The following is a 24,089-nucleotide window of genomic DNA, read 5'->3' on the forward strand; positions in this document are numbered from 1 at the left end:
TGTGACATGCAAGCAAGGCGTCTCACGGGCATGTGAACTGGGTATGTCTAGTTTAGGGGTGACATGATAGGAACATTCCAATATCTCGGGCTGCCACAAAGAAGGGGGAATCAAACTATTCTCCAAAGCACCTGAGGGCAGGACAAGAAGCATGGGTGGAAACTAATCAAGGAGAGAAGCAACCTAGAACTAAGGAGAAATTTCCTGACAGTTAGAACAATTAACCAGTGGAACAACTTGCCTCCAGAAGTTGTGAATGCTCTAACACTGGAAGTTTTAAGAAGATATTGGATAAGCATTTGAAGTGGTATAAGGTTTCCTGCGTAAGCAGGGTTAGACTAGAAGACCTCCAAGGTCCTTCCAACTCTATTATTCTGTTTTTTGTTCTGTTTTCTTTCTAATCTATCTATCTATCTATCTATCTATCTATCTATCTATCTATCTATCTATCTATCTATCTATCTATCTATCTAATTAGCTAGCTAGCTAGCTATCATTATCTCGCTTCAAAGACAAAACCTAAACACGAAGTTGTAGCTGAATAGCCCTACATAATTTAGCTTTTTCCAAGCTGGTGATTTCCAAAGGCTTTGAAATCGACTTTCCTCATCCTCTGCCAGGATAAGCTGATGTGCTCAGAAGGCTGGGAATGGTGGCATTTCCTACATTTCTTGTGGGCAGAAGGTGGACCCCTATGTTTCCTTGAAAACACCTCCCAATATTTATTAGAGTGACTTCTCTCCCCAGAAGAAAGGTGCGGCTGTTTAACAATCCCGTCAGCTAAATCCTATCGAGTCAAAGGGGCCAGTCAATGGGGCTAGGATGAATTCTGGGTCACCAGGGACCCTTTTTTTGTGCCCGTTCCCCAACCAGGGCGGGCCAAGCAGCCGCTCTTTTAGCGGCTCTGGAATGGATGTTGAGGTAACCCGAAGAGGCAGCCTCTTTTCAACTCCCCCGCCCCTTTTTTTTAAACGCGTCCTGCCGGGCGGCGACAGGGACGCGGACACCAAAAGCGGCGCCCCGTTCTTCTCCGCTTTTATTTTATTTTAGTATTCAATCGGCAGCAGAGGCTCGAGCCTTCTGGGGCGCCGGGAAAAGGAGCCGAGGAGCTGCAGCAACGTTGCAAGAGAGCCGAAAAGAGGGGTGGGGGGGGGAGAGAAGCAAAAAAGAAGAAGAAGCAGCAAGCTTTCCAGCCGACTTCGGTGTGGCGCGAGAATCCGATCCACCGCCTCCTTCCCCCGGCCGACAGGGCTGAACTGCCGCTGCACCACCACCTCCCAATACACATTGCCAGACTTGGAAGCAGCCCGCCACGAAAGGAGGAGGAGGAGGAGGAAGCGAAGGCGAGCGCCGGCTGCTCCTGCTGCTGTTTCGCGCTCTCCGCCCCCTTCCAGCGCCTTGACGCAGAGCGAGAGAGAGCAGAGAAAGGAACCGCGCCGTCCGACCGGCTGGGTGTGTGTTTGTGGTGGGGGTCTCGTCCCAGCCACCCACCCACTCGCTCCCTTTCCCTCTTCGGAGCGTGGGCTGATCTTAGAAGCCGCTGTCCCGGCGGGCCGTCGCCTCCTCCTCTCCCCCCACGCTCGCTCCTCTTGCCCGCCCCCCACCCCCCCCATCCCCCACCCTCTCCGCGCGTGAAGGTCACCTCCTCCCTCTTCCAGGCGGCGGCGGCGGCGGCTCCGAGCGGAGCGCCACAGCCGGCAGCTCCGCTTCCCTCCCACCTTCCTCCTTGCTAAAGGGCCAAAGTCGGCTCCCCCGCCCGCGCGGGACCCGAGCCAAGCGGTCGCAGTCAGCGAGCGGTGGCGACATGCCGGCGCCACTCCGCTTTCACCGTTCGGCTGGACTGCGACCGGCTTGGCTCGGGTCGCAGTAACTCCCGCCAGGCTGTGCCGCCAAGAAACCATTTAAAAGCCCGCCAGGCTTTCTTCTCCTCCGTGCTTCAGAAGTTGGGCTTTTAAATGGTTTCTTGGCACAGCCTGGCGGAGTTACTGCGGACCCGAGCCAAGCGGTCGCAGTCCAGCCGAGCGGTGGCGACATGCGGCGCCGCTCCGCTTTCACCGTTCGGCTGGACTGCGACCGCTTGGCTCGGGTCCGCAGTAACTCCGCCAGGCTGTGCGCGAAGAAACCATTTAAAAGCCCAACTTCTGAAGCACGGAGGAGAAGAAAGAAAGCCCTGGCGGGCTTTTAAATGGTTTCTTCGCGGCACAGCCTGGCGGAGTTACTGCGGACCCGAGCCAAGCGGTCGCAGTCCAGCGAGCGGTGAAAGCGACATGCGGCGCCGCTCCGCTTTCACCGTTCGGCTGGACTGCGACCGGCTTGGCTCGGGTCCGCAGTAACTCCGCCAGGCTGTGCCGAAGAAACCATTTAAAAGCCCAACTTGAAGCACGGAGGAGAAGAAAGAAAGCCCTGGCGGGGCTTTTAAATGGTTTCTTCGCGGCACAGCCTGGCGGGAGTTACTGCAGACCCGAGCCAAGCGGTCGCAGTCAGCGAGCGGTGGCGACATGCGGCGCCGCTCGCTTTCACCGTTCGGCTGGACTGCGACCGCTTGGCTCGGGTCCGCAGTAACTCCCGCCAGGCTGTGCCGAAGAAACCATTTAAAAGCCCAACTTGAAGCACGGAGGAGAAGAAAGCCCTGGCGGGCTTTTAAATGGTTTCTTCGCGCACAGCCTGGCGGAGTTACTGCGGACCCGAGCCAAGCGGTCGCAGTCCAGCCGAGCGGTGAAAGCGGAGCGGCGCTCGGCATGTCGCTTTCACCGTTCGGCTGGACTGCGACCGGCTTGGCTCAGGTCCGCACGGCGAACTGCTCAGCCTTGGGCAAATCCCGCCGGACGATCTCGCCGCCTCTTTGGCGTCTCCTGTGCGGGGTTCCCGAAGTACATCAAGACGTAGACTCGAGTATAAGCCGAGGGGGCGCTTTTCAGCACAAAAAACGTGCTGAAAAACTCGGCTTATACTCGAGTATATACGGTAAGTGCTCTCTTACCACCTTCATGCTTATTTTGACTTGCATTTCTCTTCAGTCCCTGCCCTGTTGTACATATTCTGATAGATGGGAGCACATTTTTCCTTTGCAAAGAGTCAGAAGCAAAATAGGAATTCAGTAGTTCAAACTTCTCCCTGTTTTCTGTCATCATCTAATTATCTTCTCCAATCAGCAAACTTGATCACTTTGTTCGCATTCTTCTTGTTCTGCATCTATGTTAAAATACCTTGGGCTTGAGGTTGTTTTTTTTTTTAATTCATTGTAAGCTTCAGTTCATTCTAATCTTTGTAAACATTTAAAATCCAAAGTCTTCTCACCTCAAATGGGCATGGACTCTTTCACTGGTTTATTGCTAAACATAAGATCCAATATCTAATTTGATTCATAGCTTTATGAGTTTACCTCATTTTAGGAAATCTTATCAAAGTCTTTAGCAAACCTAAACTAATTCTCAATTTTTATGCTTTTTCCGCAATATATATAGTCTTTTTTTTTTATGGTAGTAATTGGCCTTACAGCCCCATCTCAGTTTTATTCTTCATTTCTTATACACATAATGACTAGGAGGCTTTAAGTGACTTTGGTGCTCTTACCTGGCCAGCCAGGAATGAAAAGTTTTAGGAATATTAAATTATCATCTAATAAGTCAGTTCATTAATCCATTATGCCTAGTGGATGGTCTGTGTCTCTGTGTTTGAACATCTTCCTGTTCTTTTTCTTCTTCAGTCTGAGATGCATAGACTGAAAATACCAAGGATGAAACTGAGATATTTGGCTTGCAGAACGTGTACTCTGTACTTGAATTTATATTGTTTGGATCATTAGACAGGCAGGGATGAAGAATGTATAGGCCATTTGGCTACAGTTATTTTGGGCTACACAATGGGTTAGCAGGAAGTTCAGATGAGAAAATGTTCTACTTTCTCTTTCATCATTAAGTAGAGTGAGTAAATGTTTAAGTATTTTTAATCTCTCTAGCTTTCTTCCACCAATCTCAAGGTTGCCAACAGGATGTCAGGCAATCCATCATCCAGGTAGTAAACAAAACCAAGTCTGATAAATTCGATCCTGTAAAAGCATAATTGTTCAAGATGAATGCATTCATTTCTTTTAACTAACATATTGTAATTACAAGGATTTGAGAATTGCAAAATCAATTGAATGAATATATCTAATTTGTTTTTTAAGTTACATTCTAATTATATAGTTTACAAGCACAGATACCTCAGGTTCAAACAGCTTTTTAAAAGCGAAAGTTGAGAGAAACTAACAAAGTTATTGTTAGTTGTGATGATATGACACATTGCTTCTAAACCAGCATTAATTACACCCAATGGAAAATCTGAGCATATCAAATGGAGCAATTTGCAATTGCTTGTTTGTGTGTCAAGATTCTAGTCTGGGCTGCAGCTAGTGAAATAATAGAGTCTGCGCTCTTTTTAATGGAGGTAAGGACATTATTCAAGACTGGGAAAAAAGTAATTGGGTCAAATAGTTTAAGAACTGCTACTCTAGAATCAGTTATGGCATATATCTCACAAGTGGAAGAACATAAAAGAACAGACATTCATTTTGAGCAATCTTGTTCTCCTGCCAAAGTTTGGCTGCCTGATCTATAGAAGATTGCATTAAATTTCATGGCACAGAGGGGGGCGGAGACTACTTTTTTTTTCTGACTTTCCTTTATTAACTTCAGAGCATGAAATCCCAGCCACGTGAAGCTGACACACCTCTGGGAGGTTCTTTTATAACTTGGACTCTTCCAGTGTTGCAATATAAGATTAAAGATTCCTAAGAACTTCTCATATTGCTGTTTTGATATCTCTGGGACTGAGGCTGCGGCTGTGTTTAGAGAGTGTGATCCAGGAACTTATCCCTATTTTCCATTCAGAAGAAGTGCAAAATGGCCCCAGAAAAGAACGAACTGGTCTTCTTTGTAAATGGCAAGAAGGTAGGAGAGAATCCGTGTTTCTTATAACATTTCTTCTTGCATCTTAGTTCAGGGATTATTCCCATGGCTCTTTTCCTTCTTTAGCAGATGGCAAAAGCATTTCTCAGAGAAGCAGTACTGGATTTAAGATATTTTCTTAAGAAATTTACTGACCTGTTCAATAAATGATAGCGGAATGAAGAACTGATGAATAGCTATCATTATGGCAATTTGGGTAGTTGATTTTGAAAAGAAATTAAATGTTTTAATGGATCAAATGTTTCTTTGAATCAAAAAGGAGGAAAAAAGCATAGCACTTTTCAGGCTGTTTCTGTTCCATTTTTGCATTGATAAAGATCTAATTGAAGTCAGGGACATCACTTTTATAAAAGTGTCCTTCATAAGTTAGTGCTGAGCAAATGCTCAATAAACCCTAATAAAGCTGAATTAAAGAAAACTGCAGATAACCACCAAAGTAAGACAATTAATGCAATCTCACCTGCTACATACTAAAGGATGTAATCAAATAAATAACATATATTTTCTTGGTTGCCTTCAACTTTTCCTGATCCTGTCTTTGGTTGCTTTTTAGTTATCATATTAACATCCAAGATGAACTGAATTATGAAAGTATTTCTCCTCCCAGAGCCCTATTTTTCTGTTTGACAGTGAGATTAAAAATTAGTGATTACCAATAAAGTTGGGCTCCATGCTGTGTCTGCAGGAACAGGTAGATTATTCCATTCCTGATGAATTTCAGAGACAAATATACTGTATTGCAATGTCCTGGTATACTCCAGAAAATTTTACCGCCAGACTCTGCATAGAATTTGGCTTTGGCTGCCAGGATATATAGTTCATGAACATAGTTAAAACCTCCCTTTTAACTCCATTATAAATAGCTTAGAATTAGATTAATCACATACAGCATGGTCAAATTCTGCTTTTATGGCTGAGCATCTGACTGATGCTTGCCTTAAAAAAAGATACCCTCAGCAATTGTTCTACCATAGGGTTGTCATTCAGAGGTAACGAATGGGGCACAGCCAGGGTGGAGATTGCATCAACAATGTATACAAAGTCACTGTTCTTACTTCCTTAAAAACATTCTGGTTTGTAGCTTACCATCTGAATTAATTTGTAGTTAGAGGAGAATATTGTTTTTGCCCATGCATAATTAAATTGGAGATCAGGATTATGCAATCACCACAGCTTTTTAAAATCTCTGTAGCATTTATTCCAACAGAGGTCTTCTCTTTTCCCTTGACTTTTTCTAACCACGAGCTTCCTTGAAATAAAGAGAAAAGTGAAGTCCTATTCCTACATCTTTTTGTCCTATCCCAATAGATCATTGCTCAGAAGACTGTATGCTTTGCATGTAGGAAAGACCTGCTCAGCCCATAATTCTTTAACTAAAAAAGCTTACCAGACATCTGGAAAAGATCCCCCCTCCTTTTGAATTCTTCAAGAGCTGCTAAAAGATCAAGCAGAATAGGCAATATATTCGTAGTTACAAGCATGCAACTCATCTAGATGCTTCTGGAGCCTTCCTCTTCATGTAAACGATTCTGGCAGCAATCACAATGTACCTCTTCTTTAGAGTGTGGCCCATTGAAAATCACAGAGAGGCTAGAGTGGAGGTGGACGGAGTCCAAATCCCTGTTAAAAATATATTCAATGAAGGGTTAACGACTCATGAAACAAAATGTGCAAAAGTGTTTGTTCCAGACTTTTACGGATCTAAACATTAACTGAAAATCCTTGCAAATCCTCTCCCCTCCCCGCCATATAGTAAGTTTTACATCAGCCCTGTCTCTTCTATGAGTCAAAAATTCTCTGAAATGGTGCCAGTATTGATTTAGCAACTCAACCTTGGAAAAAGGTTGGCAGATAATTTGGATTACTTGTTTCATAAAGTGAGTCCACACTGTAAGTCAAAGATACCTGAGTTCTGTGACAGTCACCTTGACGTAAGCGGGCTTTGTGGTGCAAATTTGTTCACATCCTTCAAAAGCTACCGCAGCATGGAAAGATGATGAAATGCTACCAAAATTCAGACGTTTGACAACTGCCTCATATTTATGACGGTTGCAGTGTCCTGAGGTCATGTGATCATCTTTTGTAATCTTCTGACAAGGAAAGTCAATGGAGAAGCCAGATTCACTTAGCAATTGTATTACTAACTTAACAACAGTTTTACCACTCCTTATACGCTTAATGTCCCGATGATATATTACATAAATGGCTTGGCTTGACTTGACTTTGTTTGAATACATAAGCATTAAATCAGCTTTCCCAAAACAGGTGGTCTATAGATGGCTAGAAATTATGGGAGTTGGAGGCCCTACATATGTGGAAGGAACTAGACTGGGGAAGTTGAGGGGATGGGGGCAGACCTTTTCCCTTCCACATGATAGTTTTGGTGGAAAATTGATCTCCCATTAAATCAATGGCAGTAGCAACAAGGTTTTTTTTTTGTTTATTAGAAATGTAGCTTAGTCCTGATTCAGTTCTTATGTGACAAGTAGTTCCTGTAAAATGATAACAAATGAACATGCAGGAGGAAATAGACTTTGAAATTATGAGCTTGTTGTTTAACATGTATTATATTGAGTCTTGCTGGATCATCCCAAAGGTTTATGCAATCCAACGTTCTGCTTCCACAGACTGTCTTTACCTCCCCAGCAATTATTATTGAGTAGCACACTGCTACAAAATATTATGGTTCTGTAAAGTTAGTATCAATTTTTCTCAATCTCCTTCAAAAAAGCTTCCTTAACTAATCGCCACATTTTATGGCAGTAAACCAAATTATGCCAAGAAACATGCATTTACCTATCCTAAAATTCTTGCAAGTCCAGGCAAAATGAACGTTAACAAATGCTTAATTTGTGTTACAGCATCATCACCACCACCACAACGTAAACCACACAGTGATCTTTTACACAAACATAAGAAATGTGCTGAGATAATCTGTTAATAACAAAAGCAATTCAGTGCCTTGTCAGGAAGAGAAGCAAGCATGGAGTTTTGGTTTTTTGACCCAGGAGCAAAGTTTTCAATTGAAAAGCAGTTTTATAATTGATTCTAATCTGAAAAGATAGAAATAAACGTTATTGTTAACAATTAAAACTATGTTGGCTAGAGTTCAGCAGGTCAAAATTTTCCCCTGCTCAAGATCTCAACTAAGGGGGAAAAACTGCATGTTTAGTGGGTAGCTATAGGGGCCCAGGGCCGCCCAGCACCTTGAAACTGCTCAAATGGCCCAAATTATAGCTCCCATTTTAGCCTATTATACCCAACCTTTGTGGTTCATTTGTATTTTAATTTACTGCTGTACCACTCTAGAAAAGGAGTTCACGTAACCATGAGTATGCAATGGCTATCCATCTGCCTGGGTTCATACAATCTACTGAACTATAAGCTGATTAACCACAGTTAATTATTGTATATTATGCAAAATTAGGCAGTGTAGATATTTAATAGCTTACAGGGAAGAGTTTCCAGAGAAAGACATTGAAAGTAATCGGGAATCAACAAGAAGCGCCATTACAGAAAAAGGCTGACAAATAACTCAATTAAAAATCTGGCTTAAAGGTAGAGCAAGAATGGAGTGGGAAAACAAGCAAGTAGGAGTTCAGTGTAACTGTGCCATAATATCTACCTTGAAGAGTAAATGAACAACTTGACTCAGTGTCTATCAGTCTTGTACTGCAATTAGGAATGAAAGTATGCTTTGTTGGCAGAACAAGTAGTGCCATCCAGATCTTGGTACACTCTGCATGCTCGTGACTGAAAACCTAAGCTTTGGTGCATAGAGCACCTAGTACGCTACGTTGGACCAGGGTGACAAAGTACACTTAATTTGTGATTTCTAGAGATACTTCTAGCTCTCAATACATGACAGGAGGTGTTTAGTACAAGGTTTTTTTGGTCAAACGTAGTTGATTTTTATTCTACAATTTCAGTAAGAATATTGCCCATTTATTTAAGCTGAAATTATTATTTCTATTAAACAGTAAGACTATTAACAGTTAAATCTAAACAAGGAAAGATATAAGAAACCTTTTAAAAAATTATTATTATTATTATTATTTATTCGATTTTTATACTGCCCTTCTCCCGAAGGACTCATGAATAATTAAAGGCACCAAAACCTGTTTGAAAGCCACGGGAAAAGTAAATATACCTTGAACTGAGCTTAACTCCTTGTGACTGCATCAACATATCCAAAACGTTTGCTTGGTAGCAATGCAAAAGTGATTTATTATTGTCATCTTCCACAATTTATTTTGACTTTCTGTTGTCTTGCAACATGTTGGTGTCTCCTATGCAATATTAATCAGGCCTGAACCTGATTACTTCCAAAAGTCATTGTCATCTGCAGTTTTATATTGTAAATGCTATGTAATTCGACCTCAAGGACCGGGGTATTTCCTTTAAGAAATGGTACTTAGTCAAAGACATTGTGTGGTTTGTGAAATTCACTCAAAAATGGTAGACTGTTCTGACTTCTACAATGTAATCAGATGCTGATGGATGATATCAGTTCATTTGTTTCTGAAATTAACTGCAGCATACATATGTATTTATAGTTAAATGTGTTTTAAGAAATTATTTTTCTTTTTTCTTTTTAGATAGTGGAGAAGAATGTGGATCCAGAAACTACTTTGCTAACCTACCTTAGAAGGAAATGTATCTGAACTCAAGAAACATGCACTGTATGGAATTTAAAATAGTCCATATAGTTCCAGGTGGCCTAAGGATTCGGGAACAGATCAGAGTACAGTAGAATAAGTTTTAAGATTTCTGAGGATTCCATGCCTGCTAATTCTGTTATTCCCAATATTTCTAGTGTTGCCAGAATTAAACTGAATGAAAGCATATTCAGATTTCACAATTTCACAAATGAAATTTGATAGTAAAATCTCTGTGTGAGAAGATGGATAATTTTCATCTTCTGTCTTGCATTGGATGAGTACAAAAGAAGCTGAGCTACTTCTACATTCATTGATTCCTATGTTGGAAAATTAATGCCTAACCTGGAAAATAGGATGGTTTATTTCTAATCAGATCTGGTTTCAAGATGAGCAAGCAATGCCCCATAACCACCCAACCTCTCTTACCTCCCACTTATCTGCTGATCCTTATATCAAGTCCTAAGTTCTTCTACATAGCCTCAGTTATCACCAATTGCAGTAACTGTTATGTTGTAGTTACAGCTGGACATTACTGGAGGATATGAAGGATGACTGTTCTCCCTCCAATATCTGTTGTCTTATGACAATCGTTTTCCTAAGGATAGGCATTCCCTTTGCCAAAATACATTTCCGGGATAACGTAATAAGGCTTCAATAAACTGCCCAACGAAGTGCCAGGTGCCACAAAGATGTCTTTACCTTCCCTTTTCTCATGAATTACATAACTCTACTTGTGGTCACAACCCTAACCCTAATCCAACCACACACTAACAACTACATTTAAGTTGTACAAATCTAGCTTAGGCAATAAATGTGGTTTAGGAGCTCAGAAATTTGGATTGAGTGACCCTAAATGAACCATTGGCACGTATGTTTAAGGAATGTGGCCGTTGCTGGGATCTATCTTCTGTTGTAGGTAATGATTGAGGGCTTCTTTCCTGCAGTAACTGAACCAGGGAGTTCAGTTTGGATATCAGAAGTTCAGAAGATGGAAAGCCATAGGCTAGATAATTAAAGGGCATTAATTCATTGGTTTGGATTAAGTCTAAGGTTTCTCACTTGTTTAAAATAAGTAGCATATTAATTCTTACATCATAGTTAGTCTTAGATGCTGAAAGAGAGACCGGGAAAGAAGAGCAGACTAATGGGGAAAGTTCATCCATTAGGGTCCAGTTTATTTGTTTTTCATAAAAAGTTAAATAGCGTTGCCGTGGAAAAATAATTTCATAGTAATAATTACATTAAGAATGTTTCCAAGCGGAACGTCAAGAAATACTTCTATGCCTAATCTGATTTTTTCCCTTAGTCATATGTGTAGAACAAATGTGTAGAACAAATAAATATATCTAGTGCATGTAAATCAATTATTCCATTTTCAGCAGATGATCATCTCGAGCAATTAAAAAAGTATAAAATTGTATTTATTTAAAGATATATGCACAATTGAAGTTGGACATATTAATCACCAAACCATAAAGGAGGCAAATTATGAGACTTCCAGCTTTTTATGCAGTTTTATACACAACACATTAAATTAGCATAAACTCTCAGAGCCATCAGCAAAAAACACTGATTAGCAAAAAGCAGCTCAGAACGGATTGATTTAAAGACTTGCTTGAAGAACTGAAATGAGAAGGCCATGTGCCATTATTGGCTGTGTTACTTGACATGCAAACTAAATAAGTTAATAATTGGAGGTTGTACTCACATCACTTTGAAAAAAACACTAGCCAAGGTCCCCCTGTGAGGGAGATGAGTGGTTTCTAAATATGATAATAAATACATTAAAATACATTTTGTTTTAATCTTTATTGAAGACCTCCGAGGTCCCTTCCAATTCTGTTATTATGTTATGTTATTAGCTTTTGTGCCTTGATGATTTTGGTTGGTTTATGATTTGATATATTCTGTGAATCCAGTAATCAAGTTAAGCATGTTGTGTAGGAGTCTATAGCCAATTTAGTCCAGTCTTGTTCAATAATTGTGTGATTTTTTTTTTAAATGAATTGATTAAACCCTATACTTAAAAATCAGTTTTCCCATCAGGCAATACATGTGAATAAACCCAGATAGCTTTTTTTTAAAAGGCAGATTTTTTTAGCCTGCTCTTATGAACCACAATGTAAGCTTGTTACCAGGACCACAGACTTTCAATAATAAAGGTCTGTATGCAATTAGCCATGTTGGTACATTTTCCTTAAGCTCTATCCTCTTAGTGGGCTTGTGTGGAACCAAGCTGGGCTGTGGAGAAGGAGGCTGTGGTGCTTGCACAGTCATGATTTCCAAGTTTGACAACTTCCGAAACAAAATCATGTATCCTTTGTACCCTATTCACTAAGATTCTGAATGTGGGCATGCAGAATTTGTGATAGACAGGGTAGATGCTGGATATCTGGGAATATGTGTTTGTCAGAATCAGTTGTCCCTCTTGCAATTTCTTTGCAAGTCGAGAAAAGATTGCATGCAAGAAATATTAAATATTTCACAAAATCTTTGCTTCCTGTCCGTTGTACAGATACGTGTTAGAACTATGTGAATATACTGCTGTGCCATAATTGTATGGATTATTAGTAGGAGTCTATGGAGATTTTCAGTCACCCAGGTCATAAACCTCTAAGTGACTTCAATGGCAGATAGCTGGTCATTTGCATTCTTTTAGAGAGCCATTGAAGTCACCTAGAGGTTCCCCACCATCCAGCCAGAGCTGAAGAAACTTCTTGGATAAGAAGCAAAACATCTTCAAAGAAAAACAAGAAAGTCCAGTTGCCTCCTGAAAAAAGGACCTTTGGGACGATTATCAGTAGCACTAACTTTCCCCATTTCTAATCAGCTAAATTTCAGCTTGGATTAGAAGACTTCCAAGGTCCCTTCCAGCCTTATGGTTTTTGATATCAGAAATCCTGAAGTTCAATAGGATTTAAAGTTTCAACGTTCAAATTTTGTCTAACAATTTTGCTAATATTTTGGTACTACTGAAGCATTGGATGGCATTTATTAAAATCACTGTACTTTTTCAACTCTAGTGTCTTAGATTAATATTTGCCAAATTTCAGTGAATGACAGTGAATTATGATTATCTGAAGGAATGTCATTGCTTTGATGTCAGTTTATTCTCTTTCTCATTTACCTTCCACATCTTTATCCAATAATGGTGTTGGTAATCAGAAGCTACATCTTTTGGCCAACGTTTGCCTAGGATTTCAACTTTCATCAGACCCAATCAGCATAACTAATGAGGAGGTGTCATCTTCCAAAACATTGGGAGATACCCATGAATCTACCTCTGTTCCAGTTTCAGTATGAGATAGTCTAATCCTGAACATCGGCTTTCATTGATTTTATTGTACTTCTTTAGGGAAATGAAGATTTTATAAAACAAGCAACTTCCTTAATTTATTTCTTCAGACATTATTCTGCAAATGCATGTTTATTCCCTATCTGTGCTCTCCACCATGTGGCTGTAACCACTGTTGAAGGCATCGGAAGCACAAAGACAAGGCTGCACCCTGTACAGGTAAACTGGGGAGGTGTGTCTATGTGTTAACAAATGATTCACAGATTAAATTAAGTTATAGTTCATTGTATGAACAATTGGCAGTTCATATAATACAAAAACCCAAAGATCCTACTATTTATATGTAATGCGATATGTGAACCAGACCAGACACTCGTTCCATTTGCACCTATCACTACAAGCAAGTTGATTAATTTATTTGTCATGGCATATTGTATGAACCAATTCTTCTTCTAGGAGAGAATAGCCAAAAGCCATGGATCACAGTGTGGTTTCTGCACTCCTGGGATTGTCATGTCCATGTATACATTGCTTCGTAATCACCCTCAGCCTAGAATGGAAGAGATTGAAGATGCTTTTCAAGGTAAGATTGCCAGACACAGTAGACCACAACTCCCATCTTTATTGGCACAATTACTTTTCACCATGGAATAAAGCAAGAAATACGTTTGAAAACGATTAGGTTGAGCTTTCATGACTTGGTGAATTTGTTGTCATGTCTTCTGACACTGGAATCCTGCCTTCCAAAGTTATCAAAGCCCCAGAGAAAATGATTCTTGTCTCTATTGGCAGTTTCCTGTCTTGGAAGGAAGGAATTTCTTCATTCCTTCCAAGCAAACACTAAAATAACCTTTTTTCTATTATGTTCTACATGCCTGTTAACCTTTTCAACTTGATTTGGCAACATAGGAAATCTCTGCCGCTGTACAGGATACAGACCCATCCTGGAGGGGTACAGAACATTTGCAAAGGTGAGGAGCTAACGATAAAATGCCTTGGTGATGAAATCAGACTGACTTTTCCAAGTAAATGCGCAGATGGAATCTGCTTTGACTTCAGCTAAAGTTCTGGTTACTTCATAGTCATGTCTATGTAGCTTACCTGACAATAGTATTGAAGTACTTTGCCACTGTCTCCTACTGGGCTGGCTTTCAATTTCAGTGTTGTTCTCTATGTTGTCTCCATAGAATAAAAGGGATAATTATCTTGAGTTTTAAAGGCCAATGATACCCAGTTTTGTTTCTCATTATCATCCAATTCCAAGAAAATATTCCAGAACATTACTGAGGTTTGGAAGATGGGGTCAGTGAGAGAATATGCTAAAATTATACTCAGGCAAGACAGAAATGTTGCTATCAAAAAAACAAAAAACAAAAAAAAAAACAAAAAAACCCCCTGCATTTAGGGGTTACCCCTCAAGAATGTTCAGAAATCACAATTGCTGCAAAAATAAGTAGGAAGAATGCTGGCTGATGGAAGGTATGGGGATTACCTGCCCATGTGGAAAACTAAAGTAGTTATTACTTGCCTGTAGGGCATAAGTTAAATATTGTTTAGGGCTTGACAATTTGAGGAACTGCCCTCCCAAGTATCAGCCTGTTTGTCAGGAGAGATCTTTTTGAAGATGCCCCAATGCTAATACACGGTGGAGGGTTTCTATGTGGCTCCCAACCTATGAAATGCTTTCCTTTCGGAGATGAATTGGGTCACTTCTCTTCCAACATTTAGAAAAATGAGGAACACGTATCAATTATTTGTTGATTATATTGATTTTAATTTAGATTTAATATTTATTTACATCCTGCTTTTATTATTTTTATAAATAACTCAAGGCGGTGAACATACCTAATACTACTTTCTCCTTCTATATTCCCCACAAGAATAAGCCTGTGAGGTGAATTGGGGTGAGAGAGAGTGACTGCTCCAGAGTCACCCATCTGTCTTTCATGTCTAAGATGGGACTAGAATTCACTGTCTCATGGTTTCTAGGCTAACACCTTATCCACTAGACAGTGATGGTAAACCTATGGCATGCATTCCAGAGGTGGCACGCAGCACCCTCTCTGTGGGCACACGAACCATCACCCCAGCTCAGCTGCGTATGTGCACATGCCTCCTGCCGGCTAGCTTGTCTTCAGGTCTCTGCTGCGCATGCATGGGGGCAGGGCACATGCAGCTCCCCCACATGCATGGGGGGCAGTCAGTCCAGAAAAGATCCACCATCACTGCATTAGACAAACTGGCACTCAATTTTAATTTTTCATATTTTAATTGTATTGGTTTTATATTGTTTTTATAATTGTAAGCTGATTTGATTTCTTGTATAATAAAAAACAAGGTACAAAATAAATCAGTAATTGTCCACCATGGGAATTGATTATTGATTTGTTGATATTGTTTTTATTGCCTTTAAAACCTACCTTTTCTCTGAGAACTCAGGATAACTTACAGTGGTATTTCTCCTGATTTAATTCTTACCTTGAAAGTGGATTAGGGTGAGAGACAATAATTGGTTCAAAGTCATTCTATAATTGAATGGGGACTTAAAGTTCAGTGTCTTCAGCCCAAACCCTATCTTTTATCCATGACACTTGAAACTGATCCAGCACAACCCTTCAGATGTTTGCATGTTCTTTCATATGCGCTCCATAGTTTATTTGGAAGTATTTCTAGATCTTCCTATTTCTATCTAGGAAGGAGGATGCTGTGGAAATCTAGTAAAAGGAAAAGGTTGCTGTATGGCTGGAAAAGAAAAAAATGCGGTAAGTGGCATAAACCAGTTGGATGCCTTTCAACTTTTTAAAGTATTTCTGAAGGAAATAAAATAATATTTATTTTAATGTTATGTAATTTCTTGTAACTGGATTATTTATCACTCTTGACATAGTGAATTTATTAAAAAAACTCATTTAAATACCACATCTCCCTACCCCATGAAATAAAGAGAAATATAACTATTGAGAATATTGGCGATTCTGTTAAAGACTCTCAGTGTCCTCATAATTATAATTCCAGGATTATTTGGAAACAAGGAATGATTACTGAACCTTTTCATGTATTCTGATTTGCCATATCACATGTTAAAAGCGCTGACAATTAGGTGCTAACTAATTTAGTGTCAGGGGGGTGTAGTGGTTCAGGGGTTAAATCGCTGAGCTTGTCGGCAGGAAAGCTGACAGCTTAAGTTTGAGTCCCAAGCACCACACGACAGGGTGAGCTCTGGTTCCTGTCCCATCATCTGCCTACCTAGCAGTTTGAAAGCAAGCAAATGCGAGTAGATAAATTGGTACCACTTCAGGGGGAAGATAACAGCCTTCCATGCGCCTTGGTGTATAGTTATGCTGGCTACATGACCACGGAAATGTCTTCGGACAATGCTGGCTCCCTCGGAAAGAAATGGAGATAAACTTTGTCCCCTAGAGTTGGACATGACTGGGCAGGAGAAACCTTTATCTTTTAATTTAAGTGTAAGCCCTATACTAGGGGTCGGCAACCTGTGGCTCTGGAGCCACATATGGCTCTTTCATCCCTCTGCTGCAGCTCCCTGTCGCTGGTCGGCTCCATAATTGGTAGGGCTTTTGGTTAGGACAGGGAGAGGAAAAAGGACGCTAAGCTAGGAGGAGACTCTATGGTGAGGGAAACTAGACTTCCGGTCAGCTGCAGAATTGAACGGGGGGGGGGAGGGCTTTCAGTTAGGACCGTTGTGGCTCTTTGAGTATTTAAGGTTGCCAACCCCTACCCTGTACCATAAAATTTATTACTGAGTGAATATGGATAGAACTGCATACTTTGTGTGATTTATAATTACCTCCAACAACTCCTTAGACTTCCCCTTATTGGTGACAGCGGGGTTGCTTAACTGGAAAACCCCAGTGGGAAAACCCAGTGAGATCTTCCTTTGGATTTAATGCAATGTGTGAAGTCAGAGGGACTGCAGATCATTGAAGGGATCATTGTAAAAGGAAAGAAGCAGAATATATTCACACTCAGCTTTTGGGTATTTCATCTTTCATGTAAGAACATTTTACCCATGAGAAAGTTCGTGTAATTGTCTTCCATTCTGAAAGAAATTCAAAAAATTCTTTTAACAAAAATTCTCTTTCATCAAAGTGAATGAGGTGTGTGTGTGCGTGTACGTATGTCATAATTGCAAATTATATAATTACAATTTCCAGGCATCCTGTTATTTGTATTACTTAGAAAATTGGAAATAAAGAAAAAAAAATATCCTATCAATGTTAGCAATAATTTAGGATATGAGTGTGCCAAGCACTACCTTATTTGGCTTTTTCATTCCAAGTTAAGTATTGGAAAGAGTACTAGTAGAAAAGAAAAAATGAAAAAGCGTCCTCCAGCTTGCCTCAACTTGTATATACCCAGTAGCAGATTTCACTCCTAAGATTAATTATTTAATATTAAAATCTCTATTGTATTTTACTTGGTGTATCTATATGTGTGTGAGAGAGAAAGAGCAAGAATGCAAGGAAAAAATAAATAAGAAAGAAAATTTAACATAGATTAAAATACCCAAAAAGAAAAAAAAGAGGAAAAAAAATGAAGATTTTAAAAAAAGAATTATTAATTTTCTGATCTTCCTCTTTTTAATATGTCTGTTAATTTGCTATTTTTATCATGTCTTATATTTTTTAAAAGGTTCAGGGGTGCAATGATAAACAAGTCAATGGCCTGGACTGTTGCATGAATGAAAAAGAAGACAATTCGGTAAGTTTATGAAACCTTTGGATATAGATATTTACTCTTGGTAATTTCTTATGTACAAATAAACAGTTGGAGAAATTATCCCCAGCAAAATGTTCTACAGATGGATTAGGGTTACAGCTCTCAGATTTCTTAAGTACCACAGTATAATTACTAGTTTGTTTGCTTGGGAATTTTGGAAGTTGTAGCTTTAACAAATTAGGAATTATTGGATAGTAGGAAACTGACTTAAGTATTATTTGCTCATGTAGTATCTGAACAAATATTGATACTTCTTGAAGGTTCTTACTAGTCCTAATTTTTTTTACATATTCAAAAATAAAAAAAAACATGAAAATATTCTTTAATAGTATAATAATACAAAACCAAAAAAGCAAAAAAGACGTATATACTATAATTTTATACTACTAAAACACTTTAGAACAGGGGTCTCCAATCTTGGTCCCTTTAAGACTTGTGGACTTCAACTCCCAGAGTCCCTCAGCCAGCAAAGCTGGGAGTTGAAGTCCACAAGTCTTAAAGGGACCAAGGTTGGAGACCCCTACTTTAGAACATAGAATAAAAGTGTTGGAAGGAAGCTTGGAAGTCTTCTAGTCCAATTGCTTGTGGAAGCAGGAGACCTTATACCATTTCAGACAAGCGGCTATCCCACCTCTTCTTAAAAACCTCCATTGATGAGGCACCCACAACTTCAGAAGGCAAGGAATTCCACAGGTTAATTGTACTCACCATTAAGAAATGTCTCCTTAGTTCTAGTTTGTTTCTCTCTTTCTCTCCTTCTCTCTCTTGTGTCTGTAACCTTTAATTAGGTGAAACAATGCATCATAGGGCAACAAATTTTGAACCAAGGTATCTCAAACGACCTAATTTACTGAATGTGTCCAAAATCTATGGTGCTAGTGGGATTGAAATTTGGAAAATTTGTTGTCACAAATTTGTACTGCACTGCTGCGCCACCCCCAGAAATTTGGTAGACCAGTCTCAGCTAAGACTTCTGGAGGCTAGGTAGATTGACGCCTCTTTGCAGCCCCTGGAGATCAGGTAGAGTACTTTCATCCTAGCTCTCCAGAAACCAGTAGGCTGTGCCACCATTGGTTGCTGAAGGCAGTCAGCTATGTTAAGCTGGCAGGAAGTCAGAAGTCACTTTTCTCTGTTTAGGTAATGAAATATATCTGAAACAATGATCCACTTGATCTTGGGGTTGTCTAATATATATATATGTTTTTCTTCTGCAGGGACTGATTACCACAACTCTGTTCAATATGTCTGAGTTCCAGCCTTTAGACCCTACCCAAGAGCCTATATTCCCACCTGAGTTATTGGTGAGTTTTCTTTTCCTTGCCAAGCTAACTGACTTTCCTTATGGAAGTTTCTGGTATTCTTCTTGGTTTGTACCCATAAACTAGGACTCTGTCAATATATTTGGAGGGCACCACTTTAAGGAAGAATAAACTTAAAGACATTGTCTGGAGCTAACTTGAAGGTTATGTGATCAGCTTTTTTCCCCCCTTGACACATTTCAGTGGTAAATTAGGAACTATATAGAGCTGTTGAGAGAGAAGGAGGAAGAAAAAAAGGTTGGTTGGTTGTGTAAAAAAGGAGAAAATGGGTCAACAACTATATGCAAATTGGAAGTCCTTGATTCATTACTCTTTAATCTTAAAGTAAATACTCTCAGATATGATGGGAAATGTTATCACTAACAGTTTGCAGTTCTATACAGAAGCAGTGCAAATGACCCAAGGCATTAAGCAACAGTTGGCTGCTGAAAATGATCTGTAACTCTTCTGTTTATGTAGCTTGTTGTACCACAGAACATCAGTCTAGGATAATGGCCCTGCACAGAGGTTGAATTGCGCCTGGGTCCTGACCAGGAAACATCTGATGATGGATATTTGTCTCCTTTTAGCATCAAAGTTATCTATTCACCTTAGTTGAGCAATTTGTTCCACAATTCAGGAAGTTTGTATTCAGGCGTTTAGCATCCTGATCTTGCTTAGTCAAGGAAGCTGTATCCAGGAGACCTTTCAGAGAATATAATTGTAGATTATATTGGGAGGTAAAAATAATAATAACAAAAAAAATCCTAGAAGAAGGCAGCAGCAAGAAAATATATATCTATGCCCATAAAAATAGGTTGGGCAAATTGTGTTACAGTGATTTTAGGGTGTTATTCCATGGCAGAACTGCCAAAACTGTGGATTGTTACTCCTAGATGATGTAAAGCAAAAATGGGGTTGGACACATATATTTTCGAGCATGTCCAGGCACAACAAAATCACTATCAGAAGTTCTTCTTGTGTTGTCCACCCAGACCTAATGGTTGCACTCTGAATGTCAGATTGCTGCCAGAATTTACTGCTGGCCTGTCTAGATAAGTTGGTTCCAAAATCAGAATTTTCTACAGGTTCTGTTACAAAGAATGAATATCTGTCTGAAACAAATATGGAATGAAAAATGCGAATGGTTGTCTAAAAAATAAAGTTCAGATTTTTGGGAAAAAATCTTTCCCATCAAAACAAAACAAAACATGGTTTTAATTTTATTTTGCTAATGGAAAGGTTTCCTTTTATTAAGTTGCAATGCTCTATCATTATTTTACTTATGTATAATTTGAGATTAATTATTAAATGTAGATGGTATATTTATTTCTTTGTCTAACTTTAATCCAAACCCATATGAAATTATTTGCTTTAGTAATAGCAAAAGCATTTAGACTTATACACCACCCCATAGTGATATATAAGTGTAATATTATATATATATTACAATACTCTCTGAGTTATTTACAGTGTCAGCATATTGCCCCCAACATTCAGGATCCCCATTTTACTGACCTTGGAAGGTTAGAAGGCTGAGTCAATTTTGAGCCTCATCAGGATTGAGCTCCAGGCTGTGGCCAGAGTTAGCCTGCAATACTACATTCTAACCACTGTGCCACCATAAGGAGTAATCTATTGGAACCAATTTCCTTAAATTCTAGCTAATCACATCTGCCTTATTAGCCTGCAATTAATAGGGCTTTGGTGCAGCCTTGCCAAACACTAGGGGCAAAGGACTTTGACAAATGAAAGCTAGTATTTCTCAAGCTACATTGCCTCAAGCTTTGTTGCAGATAGATCTTGGAGACCTCTTGCCCCTCCCACTTACAAATACCCAACTGGATAATGAGAGAGAATTTATTAACTTCATAGAAGGACTCCTGTGCCGCTTCTTGTTGCAAAGAATCCTGAAGCCTTTCACTCACTGGAAATAGTAGCTGCAGCTATAACGTAACCCTTCTCTTCGCCCTCATACCAAATTGAGATTGCTTGCTTTGTGATGCCATACGTGAAGCTAAATCTGTCTTTTTCTCTTTAGACACAGAAAAAGCCTGTTGAGCAACTGTGTTTCAAAGGCGAGCGGGTGATGTGGTTGCAACCATCAACTCTCAAGGAACTTGTTACTCTGAAAGCTCAGCACCCCAATGCCAAGCTTGTAGTAGGGAACACAGAAGTGGGTAAGAGGACCAACTCTGTTTTTGTTGAACAAATGCACACAACCATAAACATAGAGCTATATAATTGACTGACTGACCAGTCAAGATTTTACTTCTTCCTTCATAATATCAAATAAAGTCCCTTTATTGCATCACCATTAATAATTAAGGCTGCAATTGTAAACACATTTAAAACAAGAATTCTGTTTTAAAGGTAATTAATAACATTTATAATGAATTACTACTAGTGTCCCTGCTCCCCACAACTTGGGTTAACATAAATATTAAGCCATAATGTGGTTAGTAATAGGAACCCAACCATTATCATTGGTAATAGTTTAACAAGTTGTATGAACCCAGCTAACATGCAGTTTATTTAGTGAATATGACTGCAGTATGAGGGCTGTGCTTTACGTCTAATTTAGGGGAAATTTGATATTGAATACTGGGTGTAAGGATACTAAATGCCCCCTCATAATCCAGCAGGCTTCTTATGTTCATGGATCCTTGTCTGATCCCATACCTGGAACCATTTTTCCCCTCTGTATGAATGCCTCAAAACAATATACACATTCAAAATAAGTTTTCAAGCATTTTTCGGCACCCAATTTTCTCCCTACTCCCTTGGAGATACAGTATTTGCGAATGTGTGAAGCAGAAGGGAAAATTCTTGGCTTTGCACATTCAGTACAAGTCAGTGCAAGTGTCTTCCCATTTAGGCACGCAGGAATGGTCCTGGAGATTGCTTTAGGAAGGGAGTACTATCACCACTGAGATGAGATCTACTGTTCTGGGAGTCTTTTGTATAAGAGCTTTGTTGCTTCATTGGCAGTTTTACTACTTCTGGTGGGCTGCCATGTCTGCACTGACCTCATTGGATTTTGTTTTTTTCAGGTATTGAAATGAGATTAAAGAACATGTTGTACCCTGTGATTATAGCCCCAACTTGGATCCCAGAAATGAACTCTGTTCAGCACACAGAAGAGGGTAAGTTGTCTGCCTGTTGCCTCAAGGGATTGGCAAGAGGTGCTTGAAATGCACAAGGAAATATTTACAAGCCATGATATATATAATATATATAAAAGCTGGGTGGAAGCTCTTCTCCCCTTGCACTTGGAGCCCCTCTCTCTTCTTGTATTCTAATTCAGGGGTCTCCAACCTTGGTTTGCTGGCTGAGGGACTCTGGGAGTTGAAGTCCACAAGTCTTAAAGGGACCAAGGTTGGAGACCCCTGATCTAATTGTACTCCGGGGGAAGGTTCTCATCAAATTCAGAGCTCACTTGACACTTTTGCCAGCCACAATTTCTGAACACGTTTGTCTTCTGAAAAAGTAAGATTGGCTGGTGGAGTAATCTAACAAAAAATGGCAAGGGGTTTCTAAGAATTGTACTGTTCAATAAGCAACAGAAGCCTGGATAGGCACGGAATAGCACTCTTATCAAGGACATTTTTCTAGGACCTTCTGGGAAAATTGTAAGTACAGCATATGGCCAAATCAGATTCAGCAAGTAGAACCCAAGATCACATTGAGGCAAGCCAGATGCCTTAGATAAGGGGTCTGCAAACTTGTCTCTTTTAAGACTTGTAGACTTCAACTCCCAGAGTTCCCAGAGACCTCTGGAAATTGAAGTCTACAAGTCTTAAAAGAGACAAGTTTGCAGACCCCTGCATTAGAGCAATATTTTCCAATCAGCAATATTTTCCAACCCCTGCATTAGATCAATATTTTCCAATGGCTGGGAATTCCAGGGGCTATAATTCTAATACAAATTACAGTGTGCCTGGTTGGGACAAGCTATCCAAGAGCAGATGGCCAAATTTCTGAATGAAGGCTTGGGATCAGGTGGCAGGTGGGTCATTTGATTGTCCAGGAGCCTCTGTTTTAGGTAAACAAAACAAACTGGTTTGTCCTTCAGATATTGATTGAAGATTTCCATACATGTGCACACATCATACTCCAAATGATTTCTTAGAAAAGGGAGCATATATTTGCATTGCACTAATAAATCATATTTATTACATTTATTACAAACGTAATAAAACTTTTTAAAAAGGATAACCACAGGTTATCCTTAAAAAGGATAACCACAGGCTTACTCACTTTCTTGTGATGGTAGAACTGGTATGTATCATCTAAAATCTGATAACTGCTGGAAAATGAACATCTGAGAACGCTTGCAACATTTTTAACAGCAGTAATTTTAGATCTCTAACTTCTCCTGAAAGGAGTCAACCTGTAATCTCTACTCCCCCGCTTTTCAGAGTTGCTTCCAGGTTTGCTACTATGATTGCTGAAAACCAGTGCCCCAATTTTTCCTGTTTTCAGGGGAGAAATACAACAAATCTGTCATGTACATTGGAAAATAAGCACGTCACAGTTTTAAAAGAATTTCCCAAACTCTACCCCAAAAACCAGCTGTCCACCACATATGTGATACAGCTCCATCTACCATGACCCTCAGATTCCTTCTTTGCTAAGTCAAGTATACATCCTTCTAAGATATGCAGGAAATAAAACCTTTCTTGATTTTTTAAAATAAACCATAGTAAAGGGAGGAGACTAAAAGATATAAAAATTCTTCAGTTCTGTTCAGTTGGTGAAGGACCATTTGGTCAAATCGTTCATTTTTGTTGGTTTTACAGGAATCAGATTTGGTGCCTCCTGCAGCCTGAGCTGTGTGGAAGAGGAACTCCGGAAGGCAGTGGCCCATTTTCCTTCTCACCAAGTAGAGGTCTTCCAAGCTGTCCTAGAACAACTGAGATGGTTTGCAGGACCTCAGATCCGCAATGTTGCAGTAAGTGCTTCCAAGTGCAGTTTCTGATAAAGGAAGGAGACAAGAAAGGCAGGTGGGATGTACCATTCCTTTAAAATCCCAAAGGTGCTTTTTCAGGAGGCAACTGGACTTTCTTGTTTTTTTCTTTGAAGATGTTTTGCTTCTCAGCCAAGAAGCAAAATGTCTTCAAAGAAAAAACAAGAAAGTCCAGTT

At 39.8% G+C, this 24,089-nt stretch overlaps 1 protein-coding gene across 1 annotated transcript in view; it reads left to right on the top strand.

The window, feature by feature from the left end:
- Positions 1-4,762: 4,762 nt before the first annotated feature.
- XDH (xanthine dehydrogenase) overlaps positions 4,763-24,089 on the top strand; it is a 60,957-nt gene continuing 41,630 nt past the window's right edge. The window contains exons 1-12 of the mRNA XM_058177756.1: positions 4,763-4,931; positions 9,548-9,605; positions 11,827-11,923; positions 13,016-13,124; positions 13,362-13,488; positions 13,815-13,876; positions 15,599-15,667; positions 17,559-17,627; positions 18,860-18,946; positions 20,985-21,123; positions 21,997-22,089; positions 23,746-23,897. Of these exons, the coding sequence (XP_058033739.1) occupies positions 4,884-4,931; positions 9,548-9,605; positions 11,827-11,923; positions 13,016-13,124; positions 13,362-13,488; positions 13,815-13,876; positions 15,599-15,667; positions 17,559-17,627; positions 18,860-18,946; positions 20,985-21,123; positions 21,997-22,089; positions 23,746-23,897 (1,110 nt within the window). The 5' untranslated portion in view covers positions 4,763-4,883. The remainder of the gene's footprint in view (positions 4,932-9,547; positions 9,606-11,826; positions 11,924-13,015; positions 13,125-13,361; positions 13,489-13,814; positions 13,877-15,598; positions 15,668-17,558; positions 17,628-18,859; positions 18,947-20,984; positions 21,124-21,996; positions 22,090-23,745; positions 23,898-24,089) is intronic.

Source organism: Ahaetulla prasina, chromosome 1, assembly GCF_028640845.1.
Source record: "Ahaetulla prasina isolate Xishuangbanna chromosome 1, ASM2864084v1, whole genome shotgun sequence".
Taxonomy (NCBI): Eukaryota; Metazoa; Chordata; class Lepidosauria; order Squamata; family Colubridae; genus Ahaetulla; species Ahaetulla prasina.